At 37.8% G+C, this 26,749-nt stretch overlaps 2 protein-coding genes across 3 annotated transcripts in view; one reads left to right on the top strand and one right to left on the bottom strand.

Annotated features, from left to right (window-relative positions):
• Positions 1 to 26,749, top strand: part of ndrg2 (NDRG family member 2) — a 59,865-nt gene that overhangs the window by 27,634 nt on the left and 5,482 nt on the right. Inside the window, exons 8-16 of one of the 2 annotated variants that reach the window (XM_020648836.3) lie at positions 810 to 896; positions 1,100 to 1,156; positions 1,248 to 1,351; positions 1,452 to 1,490; positions 1,599 to 1,650; positions 2,814 to 2,861; positions 2,977 to 3,012; positions 3,460 to 3,511; positions 3,961 to 7,465. In XM_020648836.3, coding sequence (XP_020504492.1) covers positions 810 to 896; positions 1,100 to 1,156; positions 1,248 to 1,351; positions 1,452 to 1,490; positions 1,599 to 1,650; positions 2,814 to 2,861; positions 2,977 to 3,012; positions 3,460 to 3,511; positions 3,961 to 4,124 — 639 coding nt within the window. In that variant the 3' untranslated portion in view covers positions 4,125 to 7,465. Of the gene's footprint in view, positions 1 to 809; positions 897 to 1,099; positions 1,157 to 1,247; positions 1,352 to 1,451; positions 1,491 to 1,598; positions 1,651 to 2,813; positions 2,862 to 2,976; positions 3,013 to 3,459; positions 3,512 to 3,960; positions 7,466 to 26,749 lie in introns of those variants that run through there. The other variant, XM_065950143.1, reaches the window with a different exon arrangement.
• LOC109995194 (uncharacterized) lies at positions 8,342 to 17,772 on the bottom strand. The gene is made up of 7 exons (XM_065950142.1): positions 17,378 to 17,772; positions 16,438 to 16,470; positions 16,165 to 16,261; positions 12,531 to 13,564; positions 12,228 to 12,396; positions 11,990 to 12,085; positions 8,342 to 11,093 (listed from the first exon to the last, which is right to left on the bottom strand). The coding sequence occupies exons 4-7, from the start codon at positions 12,557 to 12,559 to the stop codon at positions 11,043 to 11,045; spliced, it is 345 nt and encodes a 114-aa protein (XP_065806214.1). The 5' UTR covers positions 12,560 to 13,564; positions 16,165 to 16,261; positions 16,438 to 16,470; positions 17,378 to 17,772; the 3' UTR covers positions 8,342 to 11,042.

Raw genomic sequence — 26,749 nt, 5'->3', positions numbered from 1 at the left:
TTTCCACGTCATTGCTGTGATTAGAAGGAAAACATCCCGTTCTAAAAGAATAAATACCTTCACTTTTTAGTTTGATTTACGTCAGTAACGGTCTAAGTGAGTGACACGCCCACTTCACTCAAGATGATATCAGTGATATTTATAGTCTTGGTCTTGTCTGGGTCTCCCCCTGCCTTGGTCTTGGTCTTGACTCGGTCTCAATCCCCAAATGTCTTGGTCTTGTCTGGGTCTCCCCCTGCCTTGGTCTTGGTCTTGACTTGGTCTTGACTCGTCTCTAGCCCTAGATGTCTTGGTCTTGACTTGGTCTTGACTCGTCTCTAGCCCTAGATGTCTTGGTCTTGACTTGGTCTTGACTCGTCTCTAACCCTAAATGTCTTGGTCTTGACTCGGTCTCTAGCCCTAAATGTCTTGGTCTTGACTCGGTCTCTAACCCTAAATGTCTTGGACTTGACTCGGTCTCTAGCCCTAAATGTCTTGGACTTGACTCGGTCTCTAGCCCTAAATGTCTTGGTGTTGACTCGGTCTCTAACCCTAAATGTCTTGGTGTTGACTCGGTCTCTAGCCCTAAATGTCTTGGTCTGGTCTCAATCTCAAAGCACTTTGGTCTCAGGTTTGTCTTGGTCTCGGTTAGTGTGATCTTGACTACAACACTGGCGCATTGTTTCTTATCGTTTCGTAAAGTATTGTATCTGAAAAAGTGTTTTTTTTCAATCCTTTACCGTGACTGATATCCAATCTGAACTACTTACACAAAGTTTAACAGTTCCACATGTCTCGTCTCTGCTTTTGCTTCTTGTCCCTCTCTATAGATTGCAAACCCCGATTCAGTGGAGGGTCTGGTTCTGGTCAACATCGACACTAACGCCCGAGGATGGATAGACTGGGCCGCTCAGAAGGTACCTTTCCTTTTCCATCATTCCTTATATCCTTTCCTAGGCAAGACGCCAGGAACATTCACCATATTAATCTATTTAGTCACTTAAATGAGTTCTGTGAGAGCATGTGATGGTTTTGACCCATGGCAGAATTGATTGAGTCATTGTATGTCATATTACACAACAGTCTCATTGATTTCTCTCTTTCGTCCTTCCCTCTCCAGCTCAGCTCTGTGACTTCCTCCCTCACAGAGCAGATCCTGTCCCACCTTTTCAGTCAGGTATCAAAATACAAAAACTACTTCCTGTTTTTTTTTTTTTTTTGTGTTGCAGTTTGAAAATGTCTTCTCAAACAAGTATTTTTTTCTGTAGGAGGAGCTGTCATCAAACACAGATCTAGTGCAGTCTCACAGAGAGCGCATCTCCAAAGCATCTAATCTGATCAACATAGAGCTCCTCTGGAAGACTTACAACAGGTTAAAAAAAAACCACACACCTTCAGATATTACGGAATAAACACATTCACACAACACATCAAACAGCCAACAAACAGAACTCTTTTCTTTTTCCCTCCAGTCGCAGAGACTTGAACGTTGACCGCAACAGCACCTTCAAGTAAAAACCCTCTAAACTTTTATCCTTTTTTTTTTTTAAGTCAAATCTGAATAAAACCTGTCAAGTTGTCAAAGCTAACCCCCTGATCTAATCTTCTGACACCCTCAGATGTCCAGTGATGCTGGTGGTGGGCGATCAAGCTCCATATGAAGAAGCAGCCGTAAGTCTTCGTAACTCACATTATGTCTTATGCGTTTCTTCTCAGATGTTTTAAGCGCCTTGGTAATTGTTGGTTTATCCAAGATGTGTTCAACAACGGCCTTATATGGAGAAATGCGTACTTTCTTTTGATTAACTGTGAATGGCGTCATGTCTTCTTTAACCCTTCAGTTCCATTCAAGACAAAGTCTAAACTGGACTGGCGTTATTTTTGAGTTAGCAGTGTACTTTTGCTCGAGCACATGACCTCAACCATGAATATGATTTTTGCTTAAGTCAGCAAATAGAGATGGGAATTGGAAAATGGTGGATTGGTGGATTGGTGGATCCAACACTACTGCATGATGTCATCAAACATCATCTTTTGTCAGTGCTTTGATTGAATGATGGTTGTGTTTTGGCTCTGTTTTTTTGTGTATCTTTTGTTGAGTTTTATGTATTTTAAAGGCCCATCTAGGGACGGACATTGCAAATTAGCTTAGGTAATAAATGCTACAGTGTGCAGCATCTTGCTCCATATTAGTCTCGATACAAATATACATGAAATAAACAATCCATAGATGTAAAACTTAAGTATCAGGGTTTACCTTGATGACTTGGCATATTTGTAGTGGCTGATGCATTACTGTAATGGTTTGTTTTGTTTGTGTGTGTGTGTATGACTGTATGTATGTGTGTTTGTGTTTGGTCACTCAGTTAGCTAAAGGGCTGGGGTGACGGTTTGTATATGTAGTTGTATAAAAGGTGCTGTGTTAATAAAGTTCATTGTAAATAACATGTGAATGACAGACGTCAGCTGTCCAATCACATTAGAAGAAAAAACCATTAGAACAATACTAATCCACTGCTAATGAAAGTGGGAGTGTCTGCGGCACAGAGAGCTGTGCCCAGTGGAAAACGTGAGATAAACCAAATAGAGAGAAGCCTCGGATCACCTGTTTGGTGAAACTTTAAGGACTTCCATTCACCTCCATTAAGCCAAGAAGTATACATATTCAAACAGAAGTAGACTAGTACGATGTTGAACCAATTTTTAAGGGATATTGACAGACTACCAGGTGCATTGTGCATTCTCTAGTTACTGAATGTTAACATGGTTAAGAAGACTTTAACATGTTGCTATTTGAGCTGAGCGTCATTAAGTTTTCCTTTTGTTACCACTAGGTGGAGTGCAACAGCAAAATGGACCCAACAACAACCTCATTCTTAAAGGTAACCAACCGTCATGTCAATCTCTTCTTTTGAAATATTTATCAATCTTTCCATACTTTATTATTATTTTTTTTTTAATTCACATCCCTTGACTTCCTCTGTCCTTCCTTCACAGATGGCGGATGCCGGTGGTCTCCCTCAGCTGACTCAGGTAACAAAAAACTAGCAGTTTCCTTCCGAGATTTGAAACACAGATGATAAAACAGGCATGACTTTGACATACCTGTTAAAATCAACTATCAAAATAAAGGCCTTCAAGACAAAAAAAAACAATGCAATACAATAATTTGTTGTGCACAAACATGAGCCAAAATGTCACCTATCAACACAAATATTGAATATTTAGCAGAAGTAAGAAATACTTATAAGGCCTTTTTCAAAATTCAGCAAAACCAACCAAACACACCACTGTTTAAATTTGACTGATCAAGCTGAACTTCTTGGTGTTACGCTCATTCAAATGATTATTAGTTATTATTATTACTATTCCTTGGCTGCTACATGGGTCATAATTATAAATATGTGATATGTGCAGAATGAAATACCTGTACATCAACCTGAATGTAAAAACTGAAAAATGTTTTCTTTGTATTTACAGCCAGCGAAACTGACCGAGGCTTTCAAGTACTTCATCCAGGGAATGGGCTACAGTAAGTTGTACAGGTTGCATACAAAGTGATACAAGATGTTATAAATACAGAGGGCATGACTGTACTCAATGTTTTGATTTGTTTTAAAGTATGTTGGTCCGTCTGTTGTGTGCAGGTCTTGCTCAAAAGTTTCATTTTGTCTGTCACTAATTTCAACAAATTCAATGAAAAAGTCAACAATTAATTAATTCAACTAACACGTATTTTCTGTGTAGCCAAATCCCAGTCCAGTTGAATCTTCTAGTGGTCCATTGGTTTCCCAAAACTATGGGAAACATAGTTCCCCTGTGACCTTTACTTTCACAAATCCATCTCCCCAGTGCTCCAAATATTCGCTTTGAAATGTAGATAGCCTCAAACTACTTCATTATAATTCATCCTTACTCTCTAGATGTGTGATAGCGTCTCTAATAAATCTAATCCTTTACTCTGTTTCTTTCCCTCCACAGTGGCTTCATCTTGCATGACCCGCCTGTCCCGCTCACGCACCACCTCCCTCTCCTCCTCTTACTCCATGGATGGGTCCCGCTCTCGCTCTCGCACCCTGTCCCAGGGCTCGCAGGGCGGTCAGATGCCGCCTAGCCCCTCCCAAACGATGGAGGTGTCCTGCTGAAGCAAAAAATAAATAAAAAATAGTAAGAGAGAGAGCGAGAAAGAGAAGAGGTGGAGGGCTGAAGGAAGGGAAAGATGAAGAAATGATAGTAACGCAGGAACAAGATGAATGGGTTACTTATTTGTCACTAAACAACTATCATCATTCCCCACACTAGCAGGAAAGGAAAACAGATGAGGAGAGGGAGGGAAACAAGACGAGTAGAAAGATTTCTGAGGAATATCTTCAGACTTTGCACAACATACGAATCCTCTCCTTTTCCTCACATCCCTTTTTCCAGCTGTAAACTATGGATTGGGCTGTTCTTAAAAAGAATCAACAAAGTATAGTCTAAAAGAGATTAATATAAAAAAAGGGGGGGATGTGGGGAAATATTAGAAACCAGTCCTCTCTTCCTCCCTCTATTGGAGCAGCCAATAGAGCCCTTTAATTTAGATGAAGGAGGCCTATAGAGACCGCACATCTGACATTAACTGATAGTAATAATCCTGAAAATGACAATGTTCTTGATGCTGATAATGTTCTCAATGATGATATTAAAGCTAATGATGATGATGATGATAATGTAACAGAAAAAAAACTGTAACACTTTTCTCTTTACTAAGCAATTTAAAAATGACATAGATGAAAAAAAAACACTATAGCAGATATAACAATGTGTGTCTACTACTTTTTAAGCTAGTTTTTACTGTGTAATTTCTTTTTTTTCTTTTAATCGGATTTTTAATTTTTCTTAACTGTAACCTGCCTCAGCAAGGGGGCCAAAGCTACCGGTTGGTTGACCTTTTTGTGTGGTAACAGCCAATGAGAGCCATTATAGTGACTACTTCCTCCTTGATGTTGCCAGGTTGTTTATGTCTTCCATTCGCCCCGTCTATAAGTGACTGTTTTGTTTTTTCCCCGTTTGGTATGAGGAGTCGGGATGGAAGCCTTTTTTTTTTTTTCTAATTCTTCTTCTTTTGGACAGTTTGGGTAGTGCATGTCCGGTATGAACCCATGTGAATATTGACTGGATAATATGTTTCTTTTATATTTTGGATTTGGGTGTGTATGCATGCACATGTGCTGCGTTGTTAGCTTGGTGTGTTTAGCTAACATGGAGGACTGAAGAAAAAGCACTATGTGAGACTGAGAGATTATGTGTGCTTTTAGCTAGCTAGCTAGTACCCTATGGTAAGCCATAGTCAAACTCTCCCAGTGTGTCCCAGTTTAGGGGCCCCTTCCCTTGATAGACCTAGCTTACTAAGGATCCAGTGTTCGTCGCCTGTGTAGACCGCTTGCGGAGGATTCCCCACTGGCTGTCCCTGCCTTTACCCTTTCATTTAAAACGTGTATTACTCGACCGCTTCAGATTCCGCCATCTCATTTGAATTGGCGTTCAATGAATCTCAGGATATGATGGGCCATGAAGGATGCGCAAGACGGATCCTTCATTAGCCGGGGTAAGAAGGATGATTTTGTTGTCCCACATTTGAAGGAGTCTCCGTAAAGGGACAGCGCCCCTAAATTGGGACATGGCCTACAAATAGTGCTTCCAATACTGGTGGCAGTCTCGCACAGCGTGACCTAATATCCCTGTTCATGACCTACTCAACATGAAGCATTACATCCCTAAAGTAGCATGCTAGCTTAGATATTTCATTTGGGTGTTACGCGTGGCCAGAAGGGTTCAGTGTGCATCATCTGGGTTGTACGCTCTTAGACTTGCCCGCGCATGGATTACCTCCTAAAAACAAACCCCAGCTAGCATGCTTGAGTTTGAGGTTAAATGAACGCCCCACTACACCTCTCTGTTAACGAGCAGTTTTATTTTAAGCAAAGGGGTCAGGAGATTTGTGTTTGTATGTGATTGTTGCAATGTGTGCGTATGTCTGAGGAAGGATATGTGAGGTGAATGGAAGCGCTTGTATCCTGTAAGCACAAGTAATGCAGCAGAGAGGGCCAGGGTCCTTTAGAAAACTTTAGTTTTGATTAGCGCTGAGACCAAGAAAGCCCCCTGTGACTTATTGATGACAATGTACCAGCCCCTTCACTGCCAAATCACTCAAGAGAGTAAGAAAGTAAAACTAGGGCTGCACCTCTTGTAACACCCTCAAATATTCAGCCTGATATGAGAATGAAAACAGCCAATTGGAATTGGCCGCCAATAAGTATTCTTACTGCCAAAAAATAAGAGGCTGAGTTTTCCTGGGGGGTAGGGTTTCTGTCCAAATCCTGCCATTAGCTGTGATGCTAGCCAAACATGTACCTGGCTAGCATCTTTTATAACGTCTCACTGAATTTAATTTTGTTCTGTGATATTTCAAATGCAGATAAAACACAAAGCGTACCACTGCCCTACATCAAGTAGCCATTTGGATGACCATACTCTTAAAAGTGGCCCTAGTTGGACCCGAAACGATACCCTTGGAGTGCATGTGCATTTGTAAACGAGCTCCTTTTTTTCTGATGCACTGTTGCATCTGATTTTTTATTTTTTTTTCTCAAATAAGCAGTTTCATTTTTAGTGTTGCCTCATTTGCTTTCTAATGCTCCTCTCCTAAACCTGTTTGATGAAGCATGGAGGATGGAGAGCCTCACATTGGAGATCTCAATAAAATGGTACTTGGGAGGTATTGATGATGACAACAGTAATCTGTTTTTGAGTCGCTTCCCCTCTGGCAGTTCACAACCAGTCTTCAAAAGGTCAACAACTGTTGTGTTTAGTAAGACAAACACAAATCTTAAAGTTAAGATGATTTAAGTGTATATGTAAAACCAGGATGCTGCCATGTTTAAGGCTCATTTTCCAGAGGGCTGAAGAGTAGAATGTAAATGTTTGGCTCTGCCCAGACTTCAATTTAAACTCAAACAACAGGGCACGGGAGCATCTACCAAATAAGGGATAATGGGCGGAGTCTAGGAAAATAAAATTGCCAAATATGGAAGAGGAGCGGTACTTTTTTGTTCAGAGTTGAGCAAGGCTGTGCAATTGTAAATGCTTATCCACTTTGTCTTTTGTTTGTCTCTTTTTCTTTTTTTCTTCCATCATATTTGTCTTTCCCCTCTTGGTTTTTTTAAATTTTAATTTTTGGGGTTTTTAACCCACGTGAAGTGTTAGTTTTACCGTCCAAATGTGCTCACAAGTTAGTTAACCGTGTGATAGTTCTTGTGTAACTTTTTTAGCATTAGAGCTGATAAGGGAGAAATAATATGAATAACAATTAAGAAAAAAAAAAAAGATAAAAGGTAAAGAGAATACAATCAGATTTACTTGTGTGGCTAATTTCTCTGTGTAATTAAAATGGACATCCTAAAAAAAAAATCAACCTTTAAATATTAATAAAAGGTTATGAGAAACATCCTGTCTCCTGTCTTGAAAGTTCAAGAGATTCTGATGTAAAGGAAAAAGCTTGTTTGTTTAATACAGTTTGCCTTTATTTGCTTCATACATTCACACACACACACACACACCAAGTTTCCAACTGACTTATCGTATACATACAGTGGTGGTGAAGTGTGCCTGAAGAAGTGAGTATACTCTGAATTATTTACCCAAAACGTTTCTTTTAAGTGGCCCATCACCGAAAGGATAAATGCCCTTTGTTAATAACAGTGGCTTTAGCACTGCTCTTGAATATTTAGTTAGTGTGAACTAGCCAATTAGAGACAGAGTAGGGAGGGTCATCCCTTCACCATCCTAGAGGAAAAAAAGTCAGCATAAATCAATGGTGTCAAATCAATGGTGTGAATAAATCAATGGTGTGAATCAGAGGAGATTTAGAAGTGGGTATACTCTATAGTGACTGAAAAATAAGTGGGTAAACTCTGTGTACCTGCTTATACCCTACACTACACCACTGTATACATATAACATATATATTCATTTGTGTATGTTTTATTATTATATTTATATGATGTATTCATATATACTTCTGTTTTTATCTCTGCTCTGTAAGGTGACCTTGAGAGTTTTGAAAGGCGCCTTTAAATAAAATGTATTATTATTATCATTATTATTATAAATCCCTTTTAACCACACAGTGGCAGTATTGACATATTAACTTACCTCTCAGCATTATACTGGTCTCAATTTGATGCTTTCTTCATGCTCAAATGGTGGGAATTTGGTCTTACAATTAGATTTTCTTTCCCCTAAATATTTCAACAGAAATATGTATAGAATATGTATATGTGTAGAAATATGTACTTCAAGTGGCAATAGTCAATGAAGATGGTTAAGATGGTAGCTTGATTTTAATTACACAAAGTGATTTTGAAATTTCATAAAAAATTCCACTTTTTTTAAATTAATAATTACAATAAAAATACACGTATTAGTGTTTTAGGTGCTTTTCCAAACATTAAAATGTCACATACAATATGAAAGAATAGTCAGGATCACGATAATGCTTTCACTCTGTCATTTGAAGGAATATAAATTACGGAGAAAAAAAAATGAATATAAATGATGAATTAACTAAAGAATCTCAAAACCAAAATGTAGAACAAAGAGGTAACAGAGAATATGGACCAAAAATAAAAGTTAACGTTGCTCAATGCAGAGATATAAGAGTACAATAAAAAAATATGTTTGCTAAAGATATTTGATTAGAAATTGGTTATTTGAATCAACACCATCACTTATTATACATACCATGTTATATTTACCATAAAACGGAACAGGAATCTGTGCTGATAAACATGTAAATTAAATACATTAATGCCAGGGTTTATCCCTCGGGCATCAGTTTAATTTAATACCCTCTTAAGTCACTAAGGACAAAAATGTCCACTTCCAAAAAACTGCTATAAAAATAAAACAGATTGATATTTTTTTCTACTTTTTTCTGCATATATCTCTTAAACAACTTCAGCCCTGCTCAAAATTACCAAACATTCAATCATTTTTAGGAGTTTAACCCTTTAAATGCCAGTTTGATTACTTGATATCACTGTAGTTATTTATGAAAAAAAAAAAAAAAAAAAGACTTATTTCCAAATAACAAATATTTGGTGGCTGGGAGATTTTTTTTTAAATCAATCTTGGATATGTCAAAGATTATCCAAAATATTGACTTTGATGCATTGTTAGTTTATGTGTAGCATCAGATTTAAAATGTAGTTCCCTGTTTGGACATTGGAGGGCGAAAATATCCAATTTACAAAAACTGTTATAAAAATAAAACAGATTGATATTCTTTTCTACATAAATCTCTTAAACAACTCCAGCCCTGCTCAAAACTATCAAATATTGAATATTTATCAGGAATTTAACCCTTAAAATGCCAGAACCATGTAATCAAACTGGCATTCCCAGTTTGGGATCACATAGTTTATGAAGACAGATACATTTCCAGAAGTCTGATGAGGAAAGAAAGAGGTTAACTTAAAAACCCACAGCAAGCTGGAGCTGGGCCTTGTTTTTAAGTTTTTTATAAAGTTTGTGGTTGACAACACACTTTACAAATCCATTGTTTGATGGGTTGGTTGGCTTGATTTTCTTTTGCTGAAAATCTAAATTTCCTGCCATCTATCAGGAGTTAGAAAATGTTTGCCTTTTTAACTTTGACAAAACCCACCCAGAGAGAACAGTGTGTCTAAAGTATACACTCTAAAAATAAATACTGCATATTACTTAATTTAAATGATGAAACATTTTTACACACAAAAATATTGAGTAAATTTCAAAGCTTTGAAATCAAGTAAAACAAACCATGAATAATGAGTAGAGTTACTTAATATTTTCAATCGTGTACGCATGAATTGATTTAGTAAAATAAAAAATAAAAAAATGTAAATTTAATTGAAATACTCCATAAACTGTATAGAAAATGTGAGCAGAAAGCACTGAAGAAAAATAATAATATTTAACTTTGACAATTATTTCTATCTGTCTTGCGACTTATGTTGTGTGAAACACACAATACAGTAGTCAGCCAAGTGGTATGTATCACAAAGAAACTTTAACAGTTTACTTTTTAACAAAATATATATATCTCTCTAGGAATGCTATCCACAATGTTGTCAGACTTACAACAATCTGAACTTTTAAGTGGCAAAAACAAAAACTTGTCTGTTATGTGTTGTAAATATGTGTTCAAACCAAAACACATTGAAAAATAAAGCCCGGTTTCAAAAATCCCGGTGTTACTCTTTAAGTGACTTTACAATCAAAATTTGTGGTATAAGGCAAAATCAAATCATCCCCTCTATTAAGTTTCGCATTTAGATGACCTTACATTGATCAACTCTTCTCTCATTTGTGATGGATATGCTTTTTTTTTTTAAAACTTCAAATGAAAACTAAAGCTTAAAATTAAACTTTGAATTGCATTAAGGTTAGAAACTTAAAATGCATTAAGTACATTCTCCTCTAGAAGTACATTAAAATCATTTTTTTATTAAACTGCCTGTAAACTTAAAATCAGATGCGTCATGCCTAATAGAAAATAAAAAAATTGAGAAAATCCTTCTTAAAGCAAGTTGTAAATGCAGACTCAATATACATTGAAATCAGATGAAAACTGTGAACCTGACCACACCTGATGATGGTCTGACTAAATGGAGCAATAGATTGCTTAAGTTTCTCTCCAGAACCACACTACTAACAAGAGTCCACATTCCACACATGGTTCAATTGGGTATGAGTCACATTTTCAACTGAACAGCTGCCCCCAAGCAACTACATGACCATGTTTCTCAGTCTTTGCACCTTTACTAAAAGGTTTCCTGCATCTACCTCCAAAAGCATCTTTTGAAATACCTCAAAAATGTATTTCAGAGTTTTGGGGTATTTCAGATCCAAGACATAAGTCAGTCCTAGCAGGTAGCAGCAGGCTCTGCTGAGATCTCCAAGATGGTTGAGCACAGCGGAACACTCGATGACGATCCCGACATCGACTTGTCCACTTTCATTCCGGACCAGGTACACAGCCATCACCTCTGCTGCCAGCTCTTCTTCCACATCGAAGAAGCTGAATCAGCAGTCTGCAGATATTGTAAAGACAACTGATTATAACATGCAGGCAGGAAGCCAACAAATAAAAATAAAAAATCAATTACCAAAACAACTAAATTAATCAGTTGTAAAACATTGTATAGCAAGTTTTTAACTTAAAGATAGCACCATGATTTTTTGCCAGTTGATTACTTGCATTAAAACAATATTTTTTCTGAACTATAATTTTTTTAGAAATGTTTGAATAAACATAAAAATTTTGCGACATCCAACTAATTTGCATCTCTTTAAAAAAAACAAAAATCTAGATTTTGGATAAAGCCAGAGTTAAAATATTCATTTAATTTTTACAACATATTAATGTCCAAAGTTTTTACAGAGCAGATTTTGGATAGAGCCTTTTTTTATTTTATAAATCAAATGTAGGGATATTAAAAATGAATTTTCTGTATGTTTCAAAAACAAAATGTTTCATAAATGAGAAGGATATGTACAAATCCTTCTGTAATAACCTTCAGAATAATGTTAAAAATGATTATGGAAACTTTAATTGATGTAAGTGCTTTAGAAATTGAGATATTTAGTTCAGAGTAAGTAAAAATAAAATCGAGGGCTGTCCCCTTATACTCGACCAAATGGTCATTAGTCGGATTTTGACTAATTTTTAAGATGACTAAGATTTTTGGTTCAGTGTTGAAAAAAACTAATGTTGAGATCATGTCTATTAAAGATAGTTGTATAGGAGAAATATACAGACGCAAACAGACAAGGTTTGTCACATAAACACCTAAATATACATTCTTGACCTCTTATATATATACTGGTATGAAAAATATTGTAGCGCTTATGCATTACCGAAATAAACTTAATTTCAGTTTAACACATTAGTTTTAGGGAGAAACCCAAACGTTTTTATTGGACTCACCTCAAACTCCTTACATAAGGCACACACATCTTCACCAAGGTGGTCAATAAGACATCGGATGACAACTTCTCTGGTCTTCTCAATGTGAACTCCGCTCTGTTAAGGAGAAAATACATTTTCACACAAAAGACATGACACACTGCTCACTTTCCTCAGTGCACATTCTAGCCTGGAGAAATATTAATGACAAGCTAGGAAGGGGAAAGCAGTATCTAAACAGAGGAGTAAACTACAATACCTGGAGTAGCGTATTCATTTCTGTGCGATGTCTCTCTCCAGCAGCACCTTTCTTGGCTTGGAAGATGGAAAGCAGTTTAGGGGAATAACGGTCCAACATCGACATGAATTTGGCCTCAAGATTTACGGTGGTGATTCGTTGAAACTCTGCGTTGACCTTTGGAATTTTTCTTTTTTAAAAAGACAAAAAAAGAGCTTTGATTTTCTAAATTAGATTTGAGCAACACAATGCAATACAATCAAAAAGAGCTTGAGCATTTTCTGCCCAAGATGGCTTTGTGTTGAAGAAATGCCACTAACTCACCTGTGACACGTCAAACAAGGCAGTGCCATCTCTCCTTGATAGCCTTGATGCTCAACTGAAGACTGACGACATCATGTCTTCTATGCACAAATGTGTTGGACATCAACTCCTGGATGGTTGTGCTGCTGTCTCTCTTCTTTAATTCAGAAAGAATTTGTATGCGCAGTTGCTCTTGGTTTTCACTGCTTTCTCCTGAAGGATAGTTCGGGAGATAAATCACTTCTCCTTTTCGTGCTTTTTTGACATTTTGGGCTGTTTTTTTTTTCACCAGGATGCTTGTTTTTGAGGGAGTTGCATGTAACTTCAGGGAACCCAAGATTTCTGAGCTTCGACCTGTAATTTCCCATCTTGTAGTTTAGGCTATACATCCATCCGATCCATCCATTACGACTCCCAGTTTCTGTCAGAAAAGGATGTTTTTTGACTAAGGCTTCTGCGACCTGTCCGACCTGAAGGCCTGTGGGATAAGCTGTGTGACCGTATATGTAATCAGCCAGTCCTTTCATGATTTCAGACCTGACACGGGTGTTGTTGAGGACAGTGCCATCTTTTGCAAAGTCTTCATTGCCATGTCTCAGCACTGCCTCCGTTGCAACTGAAAACACTGGAATGACAATTTCATTTAGCCAGGATGCCCTTTGAGGGCTTAATATGACAGTGTCTTGTGATGAAGATGTGCCATCCGACTGGTAATCTGCAGAACTAGACGACAACCATGATGAATTCCAACTGGAGGTGTCGCAACAATTCTCACCACTGGTCACATTTTCAGTCTCAGTTGCTGCAAGTGAAAGCACTATTGACGGAATCATTAGTACTTTGATTGTCCCCTTATGTTGAACCTGGTTAGTAGAATGAAGTGTAAAGTAATCACCAAAGTCTTCATCAAAGTAATGCATGGTGAATTCCTCATGGAGTTCAAATGTGTCCTTTACAGTCTTATGTAAATGATCCACTGTGTCTGGCATCCCTGAGGGCAGTGTGAGCTTCTCACTATGGTGAGCTATAATCACCTTCAAAACAACAGGGTCCATCTGTATGAAAATAAATCACAACTGGAAATCAGAGCAGGAGTAAGACACTTTGGTGAAAAAGACAAACACCTAATACTGGACAATAATGTGTCTTTTTAAAGTGACCATGCGTTTGCCTCCCACACAATATGCTGCCAAGGGGTATGTATCACTAAGTTGCTGTATCTGCAACAGGGTCACTTTCCCAGAGTGCTCCAAAACAAATCCCCTAAAATGTTCATAATACCAGCTGTTAAGACACTTAACAATAAAATTGAGATCACTGCCTACAATCGCAATCTGTGAAATCTCCACAAAATCAGGTAGACCTCCAGTACATCCATAAGGAAAAATCATCCCCACTGCATATTTGTTCATAGTTTTTTTTAAGCTCTCCTGTATATCTGCATGCAACAATGCCAATGAAATACTGGTCACTTTACTGACAAATAATGCAGGTTTCAAAGCATCAGCATGTAGATGATATGCCATCATCATTTGGTGCCTTGAGGCGAGAGACAGTAATACATTTCTGAAGCTTTGTGTGTATTTGACAACTCTCTTGAAAAAACTATGCTTTGCCTCAAAGCGCATAGTCCAGACACAAACCAAAGGACCAAAGCATTTTATCATAGCAGGATAATGCTCCAAAAAATGGTGCTTTGGAATTAACTTTTGCTCAGGAAAAACTTCCAACAGTCTATGGCGATGTTTGGATATTAGTGTATCTAGGTAGTTAATACTTTCCTCTGTATGAATAGGGGATACCACAAGTTCAGTAATATATTTTAATGTCATGAGAACTTGCCAAGCTGGCTCATTGAATGGTATCTTCACACCAATTATGAACGGTAATAATCTCAGTAGGGTCCAATTCTCATGTGCATTCCCACCAATAGATTTGTGAGATGAAAGATTTTGTGGGATGGGTTGGGGATGATCAGTTTTATCTGTCCAAGTATATGGAAACTGAGTTATTGACTCATTCAGTTGTAACAGGGTGAAATACTGTTTTTTTATAAACAAGTTAAGACATAATGCCAACTCCAAAGGAATTATTCCTTCAAAGAGATCGTGGAGCACGTCTGGAGGTACCCAGTAACAAAATGGAAATGCTTTAATTTTTCTGTTAAGGTACAAACTCTCTTTACACCATAACAATGTAACAAAGCAGAGTTTTCCTTTACAGTCTGAACATGTAAAGCATAATTCTCCTTTGTCCTTGGCTGGAAAACCCCTCTATGCACCTCCTTTTGCTGATAGTCTGAATGGTCCCCAATACAAAATCTACGTATGTGATGCCCAGTAAAGCTCTCTACAAGGCCACTCAATAAATGAGCACCAAGATTGTCAGCTGAAACACAAAAAACTGTTCCTCTGATATTTTTACCAATGGTAGGGAAAAAAATGCCTTCTTCCTCTAATGTGATGAGATCGTTCAAGAGAGGCTCCAAAACAGTTTCATAGCCACATTTCTTAACATCATTCGCTTTACAAAGGAGTGCCAAATTAATTGATGTTAATTGTGAGCTCAACTCTGATGGCACATCTGCAAGTAACCAATACACCGCTGTCACTTCATGTTTTTTCCGTGAGGTTCCAAGCGAATTACAGACTTCAAAATCATCCATGTAAAGTATAAGTGAAATCCTTAGCTCTCCATCAGCATTAAACTCATTTAACTTGAAATATTTGCCATCATGAAATGATGACAACTGTGATAGAGTTCCTGAATGTCTTGTCAGTATCCTACTTGCAATGTCTTTGTCATTTAATAATAGCTTTAAGGTTTGTAGAATAGGTACATATTGAAAGGTGCAGTTGTCTGATGGAGCCAATATATATTCAACTGGCTCAATAACATGAAAGTTTTCTATGAAATACTTTCCCCTCTTGAATTTAGAAAAAAACGGACCATCTGGAGCTAGAGCTTTATTGAGAGGGTTGCAGACAGACAATTTTTCGACTAAATCACTGATAACCATTTCATCAACAGTGCAGTTATTTTGTGTTAAAACGTCTTTCATTAAATTTGAAATATATATATAACTGAAGCTGTTCCACCAAGTCATCTATACATTTACCAGGGACATTATAAATGCTTTCTAACTTCAGCAAGAGAGAACCGATTACTTTCAGAAACACGCTTGTATCGCCTTCAAAATCCAAATCTACAGAAGTATCCAACTCCACATCATTAACTGATTCCAGTAATGCAAATTGGCTGCCATGCTGTTGAACACTGGTAGAAATAGGAAGTTTTACAATAACATCAGCTTTTAAGTCATTACATGAGTAGGATTGGTGCTTTCCGCTTTTGTGTGTAGCATAAGTCCCATATATGTTCAGACATCAAACACACACTCTATTGTTTCTAAACTTTTCAGATGAAAGCTTTCACATCTTTCTGATTTTCAGTTTCCTCTCATTTGTGAGCTCTATACAAGTGTGTACGTAAACCACCCCAAGTTTTAAAAGAACATGGACAGTCCAAATGAATGCAGGGCAGAAAATGTCCACGACCTAAAAGTCCGTGTTTCAGGCGATAGTGTTTGAGAAGTCCCCCCGTTGATGATGCAACAGATGTACAAAGTTTACACTGCCATCCCATGAGCCGTTACCTTACAGAAGGATAAAAACCGAGGAGCCCCAGTGGCTAGTGTCCTGTGAAGCTCTGTCCTTCCAACGCCGACCTTGGTTCGACTATGGCCTGCTGTCCTTTGAGCATAAAATGTAAAAAAAAAAAAAAAAAAAAAAGATTAAAACCTCTGTTGTCATAGAAAGTTGAGAGACTATAGTCAATATCCCTACAACACATTTGGAAAATAATGTCCTACTGATCACTTTTAATATCCCTTATGCCTTATTATTATTATTTACAAAGAGCAATTTACCTCCCGTGTTTTCTTGATCAGTTGTTTTCGTATCTGAAATGCACATTTTTTAAATACTTAGCATGCATGACATAACTCTTGAACTTGGGATATGAACATTTTATAACAACCTAACACACAAGTCATGAATTGCATGCTTTTATATTCCAATTAATGAATACTGTTCCTGGAGGCCCATTTACCTTCTGCCTGAGCAATGCATGCTTTACTACTAGGAGTGAGATTATAGATCAGCACGACCAGGAATTCAAGACAGAGCCTGACCTGACGTTCAGGACAAAGAGAGAGAGACAAACACACAGACAATATGTTGACTGTTCTCAGCCATTTTCTAGACGTTTTTAATAATATTGTTTTGCTTAATGAATCGATTTTATTGTCTTCTGGACGATTTAGAGAAGTTTTTCACCTCACATTCATGTCAATAAAGCATATTTAATAAAAAAAAAAAATAGAAAAAGAGACAGAGTAAAATAAAAATATATAGATAGCCTGGAAAGCACCCAAGAGGCTTAAATATTAGAGTAAACACTTTTTTTTGTCAACTTAAAAGGTACAAACACGTATTGTAATTAGGCTTGTGCACATCTACACGTGGAACCGTTCAGTAAACCTTAAATGGTTATGAACAATCAAAAAAAAAAAAAGTAATATGATTTCAATGTGTTTTGGAGATATGGGTTTATTCATTTATCATAAAAATTACAAAATATTTAGAGATGTTAAAAAACAAAGTCTGCTCTGTGTTTATCAGCGCTGCAGAGACACACATGCCCGCGACATATTGTCTGTGTGTTTGTCTCTCTCTCTTTGTCACAAATTAGGTGTAATGAATATCGTCGACATGATAGTAATGCTGGTCGGTTGATATTTCATGCTCAGGTGTTGCTTCTGTAACTGAGGTGTATGTAAAAATATTATTGTGTTGAAAGTTACTCACTTAGATGTTTTGTCCAGGTCCTGTCGGTAGACTTCGGTCAGAATGAACTTCGCCGTGCCCGCCACAGTCTAGTCCCAGCCGTTGCGGTTTGAACCGGACCGAATGATGTTGTCACTTCCGCCAGCATACTTATTTTTTTTAAGTAGATTAGTCAAATTACAAATAATATTAAGTTAAATTGTGTAATAATTGTAGTTCGACACAAAGATTGCTATTCATAGTTATTCTCAAAAATATCGATGAAACATACAGTAATTATTATAAAATATTTAAACAATGTAATCTGTCAGTCAAGTCATACTTTTTTTTAATTAAATAAATTTCTACTTATATAGTTATTACTTATTATACTATAAACTTAACTTTATATATTTACATTTCACACAAAGATTTCTGTTTCATTTTTACTCATGAATTTTGATATAGTTAACCCAAATACTCATCATAATGATGTTCAGTCATCTTTTTCAAGCAATAATACCTTTATATTACGGTTACATTTACTAAGCCCTTGAAATATTTTTTACAGTGTAGATATGAGTCAGGCCCAGAGATTTAAGACACCTGAGTTCATAGTACATGGAAGCAGGATTACTGAGGAGCTGTTGAATCTCCAGAGCGCCTCTGGAGCGGATTTGAGTCAGTGGTCCGGTTACGAGGAAAAGAAAATGGACAAGTGGAACCAGGAAGTAGAGTAGACTCTCCTCCACTTTAACAGCCCCACCTAAGTCACTGGCTCTGTCTACCTTCTCAATGGTCTCGTTGATGTGTGCTTTGAAAAGCATCAACGCTTCTTTTCTGGCTAGCGTGTGACTGTCGGATCTTGTTTCTAAATCACCGCTGAGGTCCATGATTGGTTGCCTTGAGTATCTACATGTGACCTCACTTTGCTCACAGTAAAGCTCTACAGACTTCAGTGCATTCTTCAAATCTTCCAGAGCTTGGTTGATGCATTTTGGATCCTGATGACCGTTCTGATGAGCTAAAGATGCGAAAGCTCGGTTGTAATATGCAACTGCCGCCCAACATCGATCCGTCTCGATGGCCTTTGTGTACAACTGGATACACTCCGCAAGACGTCCCTTTTCACGCAGCTCATTTCCAGCCGCAGTGTAGTAGTGCAGATTTGACAAAGGTGATTCTCCCTGGTTGAGCTTTTGCCTGGCTTTTTCCAGGTCTTGCTTTAATTTGTCTTTTAGGTCTGTAATGGACTCTTTCGACTTGAAGTTTGTGAGTAGCCACATTCCCCAGAATTCATTCAGTGCAGACACATATGAGTCTTCTGGTTTGTTGTTCTGGCTTTTGTACACTTCTTCAAGTATCCCCAGATACTGGTTGAAGAGCTCGTCCTTCTTCCTTGTCCGTGGGATGCCGTTCTCCAAGAAGCTAGCTAGTTCTTCAGCTACTGAGTCATCTCTCGTCTTTTTAAATGTCTTCATTACTGAATTGGAGTTTTCAGATAATAAATCTGACAGCATTCTCAGCAGCCTCAATAAATTACCCCCAAGCATTGTAGTGGCATCTGTTATAATCTCCAGTAAAGACTCATGTTTCTTTGTCAAAAAGAGCAACTGGAGTGGTTCTGACAGATGGTTGGAGCAGACGATGAGTTGAGCAGATCCAGGAGCTCCTTGTCGAGCTGTTCGGCCAAATGCCTGGGCCTCAACACGGGCATTTTTTGGCAGGAAGGTCTGCACGACAAACAGTCCTCCAGCTGTATTTACCGGTTCAGAGACTTTAAGATCTGTTCCCCGACCTGCAAGATTAGTTGCTATGATGACTTCTCCTGCTTCGAGCATCTGAGCAAAAATGGCAGTGTTGTCCATGTTGTTGCTTATATAAAGCTTTTTTTTACGGACTTTGTCTCCTAGGGCATGGTGGAGAACCTTTGCACGACTGATGGTCTCACAGATGACCAAGACCGCTCTCTGACCCCTGAATGGTGTAAGACTGGTTTGTGTAGTGACAACATCACAGATTTTCTCAATCCATTCCTTATCATTTTCTACAATCACTCCGTCAACCTCAAACAGCTTCCTGCGCTTGAATGACGGTATCTGACAGGTCTGGATTCCTTTGTAGATTTCCTGCAAGGTTTCAGTTTCTGTTTGTTGGCCAAGAGTCCCGGAGATTCCAAAGATCTGATCTCCGTACTTTTGAAACATGCCGACGTTGGACATGTAGTTTGTGATGGCTGTCATGTTGCTCAGCTTGGACCCGTGTTTCATCTCAAGAAACAGATGAAGCCCATCCGTCCATTTCATGTTGTTTTGAACGACACCTGTGCAGCTGTAGTCGACAGGCACTACCCCATGTCCCTCAATAACATACTCATGATCTGCTGACATGGTTTGGGCAAAGAATGCATTTTTAATCCAAACCTCGAGCTTAGATTCGACCAAATCTGAGAGGAAGCCTGGAACATAGCAAATACCTTTATCTTGGCTCAGATCACATGGTGTATAACGTACAGCATGCTTTATTTCTTCGGCAACTTTCTGTAAAATGCTACTCCTTACAGATGTTTCTCTACCAATCTTACTGTACCGATTAACAGTGGTCCAAATGAATGCCAAGAGTGGACTGAGGTGTTGCAAAGCAGGCATCTTACTACTTATATAGACCACATGAAGACCTTTATCTAGCATCAAAGAATCTACTTCATCCACGATTGCGCATTCAAATTTCCGTTGCCCAAATATGTCCTTCCTTTGAAAGTTGTGCCTAAGCCAGTCTCCGGCAAAGTCCTCCACTGTACCATAAACAACCTGACACTCAAAGCACTTTTTTAAAGCTTCCTCTGATTTGTTGCAGTTGCAGCCGACACTGACTTTCAATTCCTCATAAAAAACTTTCCAGTCATTTAAATCTCTTTCTGCAAGAACTGAAGAGCTGGACATGATGTCTACCTTTTCCCCTCTCAGGGCTCGAAAAGCAGCAAACATCGCCACGATACACGACTTTCCCTCTCCAGTGCCAACCTGAATTAACCTCCCTGTTTTTGAAATAGCCATTATACACCAGCTCACCATCTGTGTCAGTCTGGGTTTGAATTTCGTCTTTTCTGCTGCCTGACAGAGCTTCAGCAGATCTTTTTTCAAGCCAGTCTGCTGCAACGCATACTTGCCTAAGGTAAGATTGTGATAAACTGATGATACAATGTCTTCCACGTCACATAAAAGCTTTTTGTCAATTTGGTTCAACTTTTGCTGGCGGATTTCCTGAAGAATTTCTTTCAGTGTTTTTTCTTCGTCCTTTGTGAGACATTTTTTGAGTTCTTCTTCTGTTACATTTTTGTCTCGAACCAGTTCAATTAGCGTCTTTTCCTTTCGCCAAGTGGGAGTGATGTAGTTACTCTCGATGCAGTGCAACATTTCCATCATCCATGAGTGGAGATGAGAGCGGTCATTCGTTGTCGACCGAAATCGCTTCAAGAGGGCATCGAACAACTCAGAAGCCTCCATTGGAGTCCATCCGATGTTTTTAACCAGCCCTCTAAGCTTGTTAAACAAATGCTTCTCATCATTATTTTGGGTCAACAAACCAGTGAGTAGAGTTCTTAACATGCCACCCAAATCTTCAGTATCTGTGTCAGATTCATCCATTTTGCAGACAAGTTGTCAAATCTGGTAAATATTTAAAAAAAGATTAAGACATTAGATTGTTTCTTTCAACACAGACACAAATTCTATACAAACAGAGAGCTGCAATCCAGTCCAAATCTGACTATAATGTCTACTGGCTTCTCCAGTAAAATCTAAAAAACCTATGGACTCCACCCCCAGACTAGAGGAAAACTTTTGCGCAGGTCTGCCATTTTTATTCTCGTTACAGAGGAGTGATGTCTACTGGGAAAACTTGGGGGGGGGGGGGTCATTGCATTTAAAGAGACACACACACCAAAACGGAGCGTTCTGAGAGAGCTGGTTTATACAGGGTCACAAACCTCCTCTGGTGCTTGATTCATGTTATATTTTGACCAAAGCACAGCACAGATGTTTCATTTAGACCACAGGGGGACTGTTTGAAAAGGTTGAGAAGGTGCAAGACAGAGCGCTACCGCAGGTCGTTCATCCCATCTGCCGTCAGACTGTTTAATCAGACTCTTTAACAACATCATCACCTCATGCTACACACTGTTTTTTTTAAGAACAAGTTACTGTGTAATTTTACATTTACATTATTGTAATTTTTTTACGTTATTGTATTTTTTTTACGTTATTGTATTTTTTTATTTAAATGATGTAAATATGTTTGATCTGTTTTTTTAACTTCTATTTTTATTTTTTCAAGTATATTCCCGTCCCCTGTTTTCTGGAGCTGCTGTAATGCACAAATTTCCCCCACGGGGGATCAATAAAGTTTATCTTTATCTTTATCTTTATCTTTATCTTTATCATATGTCCTCTTTCACCAAAAACATCAATTTTTTATGCACTGGTCAATTTTGAGATTTTGGGCTAATTCACTCCCTGAACATGTAATGTTTCTAACTACCATAAAGAAAATATCCAAATTATACATTTATGTGTATATTTTAATACATTTTGTCTGAAAGTTAGCATTCTAATGTGACGTGCAGTATAACGTCCGAATTGTGCCGGCGTGTGTGTGTGTGTGTGTGTGTGTGTGTGTGTGTGTGTGTGTGTGTGTGTGTGTGTGTGTGAGAGAGAGAGAACCGCAGGAGCGTGAAAACATACGCGACTTCAAGATGAGTCCATGTCGCGGTGTTGAACTCCTATAAATAACAGAATATATATATAGCCTATATCTATCATCTGCTTACTGCTGATGCTGTGCTGGACTCTTAGAAATAACGAAATATCGAGTGGAACTTTTCAAAATGGGACTTCATTTTTAAGTCTGTTGATAGTATTTTCTGATTTATGGAGTGATAAAAAGAGATATCCAAAATCCCCTCTGTAAATACCTGTGTCTTTAATATGTCAACAAAATGAAAAAATATTCTTGAACCTGGGTTTAGCGCATATTTAATTAGATAATGCATTATTTGCAAATTTAAACATAACAGTTCAGAAAACTTGTAATATTAAACAATATTTGTCTTGATATAAGTAATAAACTGGAGAAGTTCCATGTTGATTTCTGTGAGTTAATTTTTTTTACCCTATTCACTTGTAGTGTCTCGCCTTAAAGGCAGAAATGTGTCTTTGATTTAAGTGTGCCATTTAAAACACAAGATAATACATTCAAACAAGGTCGCAAATTAAAAACTACATTTAATTAAAATAAGAATAAAAAAACAGACCCAGTAGAGCTACATGGCAAAGCAAGGCAGCAGATTCTCAAAGTACATATTGAAGGGGTGTGAATTAATTAATACATAAATAATAATAACATAAAGAGCTTTGAGGCATAATGAGGTAGTGGGCTGACTTTAAACTTGCCTTACTGATTAAAATATTCAATAAAAACTGGGAAAACAATATTTAAAAAAAGTTTTCCTTTCCACGGGGGACTCTGTATCTTTGACCCAAAGGTAAGGGAAACACATGTTCAGAAGTTTTCATTCTTACTTTATATCTAGCTCTTTTTGTTCGTATAAATCCAGCAAATTTCACCAAAGTGCGACACAGTCTCGATACAAATATACATGAAATAAACAATCCATAGATGTTATGGAAGTTTGAAACTCACCTGTTAACAAGATGAAAAAGTGCTGAGTGCTGACTGTTTCAAAGAAACCTGAGACGATATGCTTCACGAAAAATGAAATTAAAGTTATTTTATGTGCATTTGGTTTTGTTTCTGTTTCGACAGCTTGCTCACATACTTGCCCGAGGGGAATTCCTACTGTGTTTTAGATTTACATGTGACTTCTCGTAAACGGAGTTAGTTATTGTAATAATCAGCGCCGCCCCCTCCCACACGCTGTGCGTAGGGTCCCACGATCCATGGGGGGCCCATTCTGCGCAAGGGGACGCATTCGCTGCAAATGCGCAAAGGATGCGCATCGCTGCCGTGAGGCGCGCGTAGAGCACCAAGTCAAGCCCTAATATGTACAGTCTATGGTCAAGGCCGAGGCAGGAGAGAAAAAAAAAAAGAGACGAGTAATCTGACACTGCACGCGTTGCCGCAATGATTGACATCACGCAGCATCTGAGTTGTGTGACTCACTAAATATATGACAACTAAAATATGTTTAATGATTGACCCTGGTTTGTTTTTATATCGTATGTGACTGATCTTTCCCATCAGGTTGAAGTGGAGGAAGAGCACTGAACTTCAAGCTTTAAAGACATCAGGTAAGAAGCCATTTCTAAACTTTTCATATAATTTCCTGTGAACCCACAGCCTTCTGTCTGCCCCAGCAGTACAGTGATAATCTTTAATCATCTACTGCATTATAACATGAGGGACATGTTCCGCTGTGGTGACAAAAAGTTTCATATTGGTGAGGGCTGTTTGTTGAAACTGTAGTTCGTGGTGTGATGAACTGCCTTACAAACATGCACGTCTTTGTTCAACAGAACATTAGAAAATAGTTTCAAGTATACAGTGCAAGCAGTTTTTCACATGGCCATTATTTGAATTAATCTTAGCTTGTTTTCATATCATTTGTGCCCATTAAGGGAGAGCTGCTGAAGGCATTTCATCATCCCCCAGTCACCTGACTCACCAGATATCAACCTTTGTATTGGTGAGTATGATTTGTTGTTAAATTAAAATAAACATAAGCATTTGATTATGATGAACTGGAATAATCTAAATGATGTCATATTGCTAATTGAATCTATTTCCCTTGGATCAAACTGAATATTAAGTAAAACTACAAATAATCTATTTTCAGTGTTACAGTTAAAAAGTGTTCATCAATATACTTTTATGTTTCTGTAGGTCTGCAGTTGTTTGCTGAGTTCCATTGCATCACAAATATGAACCTTCACAACACATTCTACAGCCAGCTGGACCGACACACACTGCAACAGCATACAGGCAGAAGGCCTCAGCGACATAAGAGACAGGCGCTGCAGGAGCATTTATAAGCTGTAGGTAAATTACATACAGAAGAATAATCATTTTAACCTGCAGCTAAGGTTAATAATGATCATTTATTCTTATAGTCATCATGAGAATTTAAAAAGGAATTTCTTTTTTGGCCTAGGAACAGCATGATGTACACAAGAAGCACTCTGGCTCTTCATACCCTCCCATTGTACCGACAAGGGGATCTTCAAGACCGGCAAGGTATGTACTCAGTGCAATTATGAAAATATCAATGACTAGTGTAAACTGTTTTTGTAAAGTAAAATGTGACTTCCTGCATTTAACAGACTTTAATAGAAGAAGAGATGGGTTTAGATTTTTCTATAGTCTAAATATAAGGCTTGCATGTGTTAATCACAGTGAAAGAGTATAAGGACTGTTACTGTTCTTCCACTCCATGAGGCATACTGTATTAGGCCAGGTCCAACTGTAAGACATTTTCAATCCTTGTTGAACAGAAGAAAATCTTCCTGTAGTTAGGCTGAAGCTAAAATGGTGCTTCAGCAGTCAGAGGTAAAAAAAAAAAAAACAAGAATTAGTTGATTTTCTTTTTTTTGTGGCAGGAAGAGGAAGCGTGATTATCTTTGATGTAATTTGGCTAAGTCTGAGTTCTAGAGGCCTCGTAATAATAATGGACTTTAGGTTGCATTTTAAAACAGAATTAGGACTTTGAATGTTGTCCTTCCATCCTTACAGTGGCTCACATTCAGCAGGTATTATAGAGACAGTATAGACAGAGAACAAAGTGTGACCGCCAGTAACTGCCAACATGCATATTTACATGTGAGTGTTGTGTCAAGACAGAAACATATTTACTGATGCTTTTAATTGTGTGAGGAGCAAGAGCCTACTGTGCAGGACTTGTAATCTTTACTGGGATTATCTCCATCTTTTTTTCCTTTTATTTTTGCAGTCGGACCATGAGCCAAACTTTGAAGACACCCCTGTAGCTCTCCTCTATGTGGTCACTGACAGCTCCACTGGTACCATCCGGTTCAACCCTGACAGCATTTCTGATGTGATTGAACCTTGATGTGACGGGTCTCCCCAGGTTGGATGATGCACATTTTCATAATGTTGGTTTTTATCTGAAGGTAATCATTTTATAAGGTTCCTTATCTACCTCAGCACATGATACGTGTGATTCATTATGTTAAATCATTGGATCTTTATTTGCTTTTGATTCCACAAAAGTTATTTTCTCATATTTTGTTTAAATTTATTGGTTATTTCTAATAATATGTCCCTGCACTCTGCTGGTTCATAGTTAGTTGACATTTACACAGTTTAAAAACATTTAAGGGAACATAAAATGTAAATGTTGTAATGAAATAGTGCATGGATGTAGATTTCTGCAGTAGGAAAATTCACATTCAGAAATCATAAAAACAAAACGCTGAACGTCATCAAACTTTCTTGAATCCAACTTTTATTGTAGATCAGATGTGTTTTTTTTGTAAATAAAATTGTGTATCAACGTGTTTTATGTGGAGGAAAACAGACCGAGTAGCCAAGCCCTGAGGATCACCGTGTCACCTGTTTTGAAAGTTGTTTTTTTTGCACTGTCATCTCTGTGACTGATGGCTCTGTTTGTTAAAGTGTACAGAGCAGAAGGAATCTGCACTTGGCAAAGCATCAGAACGGAAATGGAACAACTTCTGAATACTGTTTCCATCAAGCCTAGAGCAAGAGTCTTTAAATACAAACAGAGGGAGTTAAAGAGTTAACGAAATATAACCAATATCTCAAATATATATGACTTCTGGAAAGGTGATGTTGAACCTGGTAATGATCAAAGACGAAGTAGTTCAGACTGCAGCATTAGACAGCAATTAACTAGTTAATGCCTAATTAAGCTGTTACATCATTATATAAGAGTGCTTGAGAAGTGGAATCAAAGCGCGTCTTCATCTGTGTGTATTTTTAATTCAGTTTTTGATGATTTCATTCCTGATCTACGGTGGCTGGGAAGTGCAAAAACAAAATCAGTGTGACACACAAATTTACATTTTCTAAAAGAAAATTACAAAACCAAAACCCTTTCAACAAGGCCAAAACAAATGTACATTTTATAAATACAATTTCCAAGCAGTGAAACCATTTTATCTGTCCCCAAAACAAATATACAAACAACAGAATCTTGAGGGAAAGGGAATGTATACCAGATATGCACCCCCGGATCATTTCCTGCATTTTGATACGTTCTCTTTCCGTCAAGCTTCTGTCGTTTGTGAATCTTTTTTTTTTTTTGAGTTAGCATGTACTTTTGCTCGAGCACATGACCTCAACCATGAATATGAATTTTTCTTAAGTCTGCAAATAGAGATGGGAATTGGAAAATGGTGGATTGGTGGATTGGTGGAT

The sequence above is a fragment of the Labrus bergylta genome, chromosome 22, assembly GCF_963930695.1.
Source record: "Labrus bergylta chromosome 22, fLabBer1.1, whole genome shotgun sequence".
Classification (NCBI taxonomy): Eukaryota; Metazoa; Chordata; class Actinopteri; order Labriformes; family Labridae; genus Labrus; species Labrus bergylta.
The sequence above is the reverse complement of the archived record's forward strand: the minus strand, read 5'-3'. Positions and strand labels throughout refer to the sequence as shown.

Coding starts and splice junctions, on each gene's coding strand:
- LOC109995194 (XM_065950142.1), bottom strand. CDS start 12,559: ATGGCACTGCCTTGTTTGACGTGTCACAG. Junction 12,397..12,530: donor CCTTGTTTGACGTGTCACAG/GTGAGTTAGTGG, acceptor TTTTTAAAAAAG/AAAAATTCCAAAGGTCAACG. Junction 11,094..11,989: donor CCTTATGTAAGGAGTTTGAG/GTGAGTCCAATA, acceptor CAATATCTGCAG/ACTGCTGATTCAGCTTCTTC.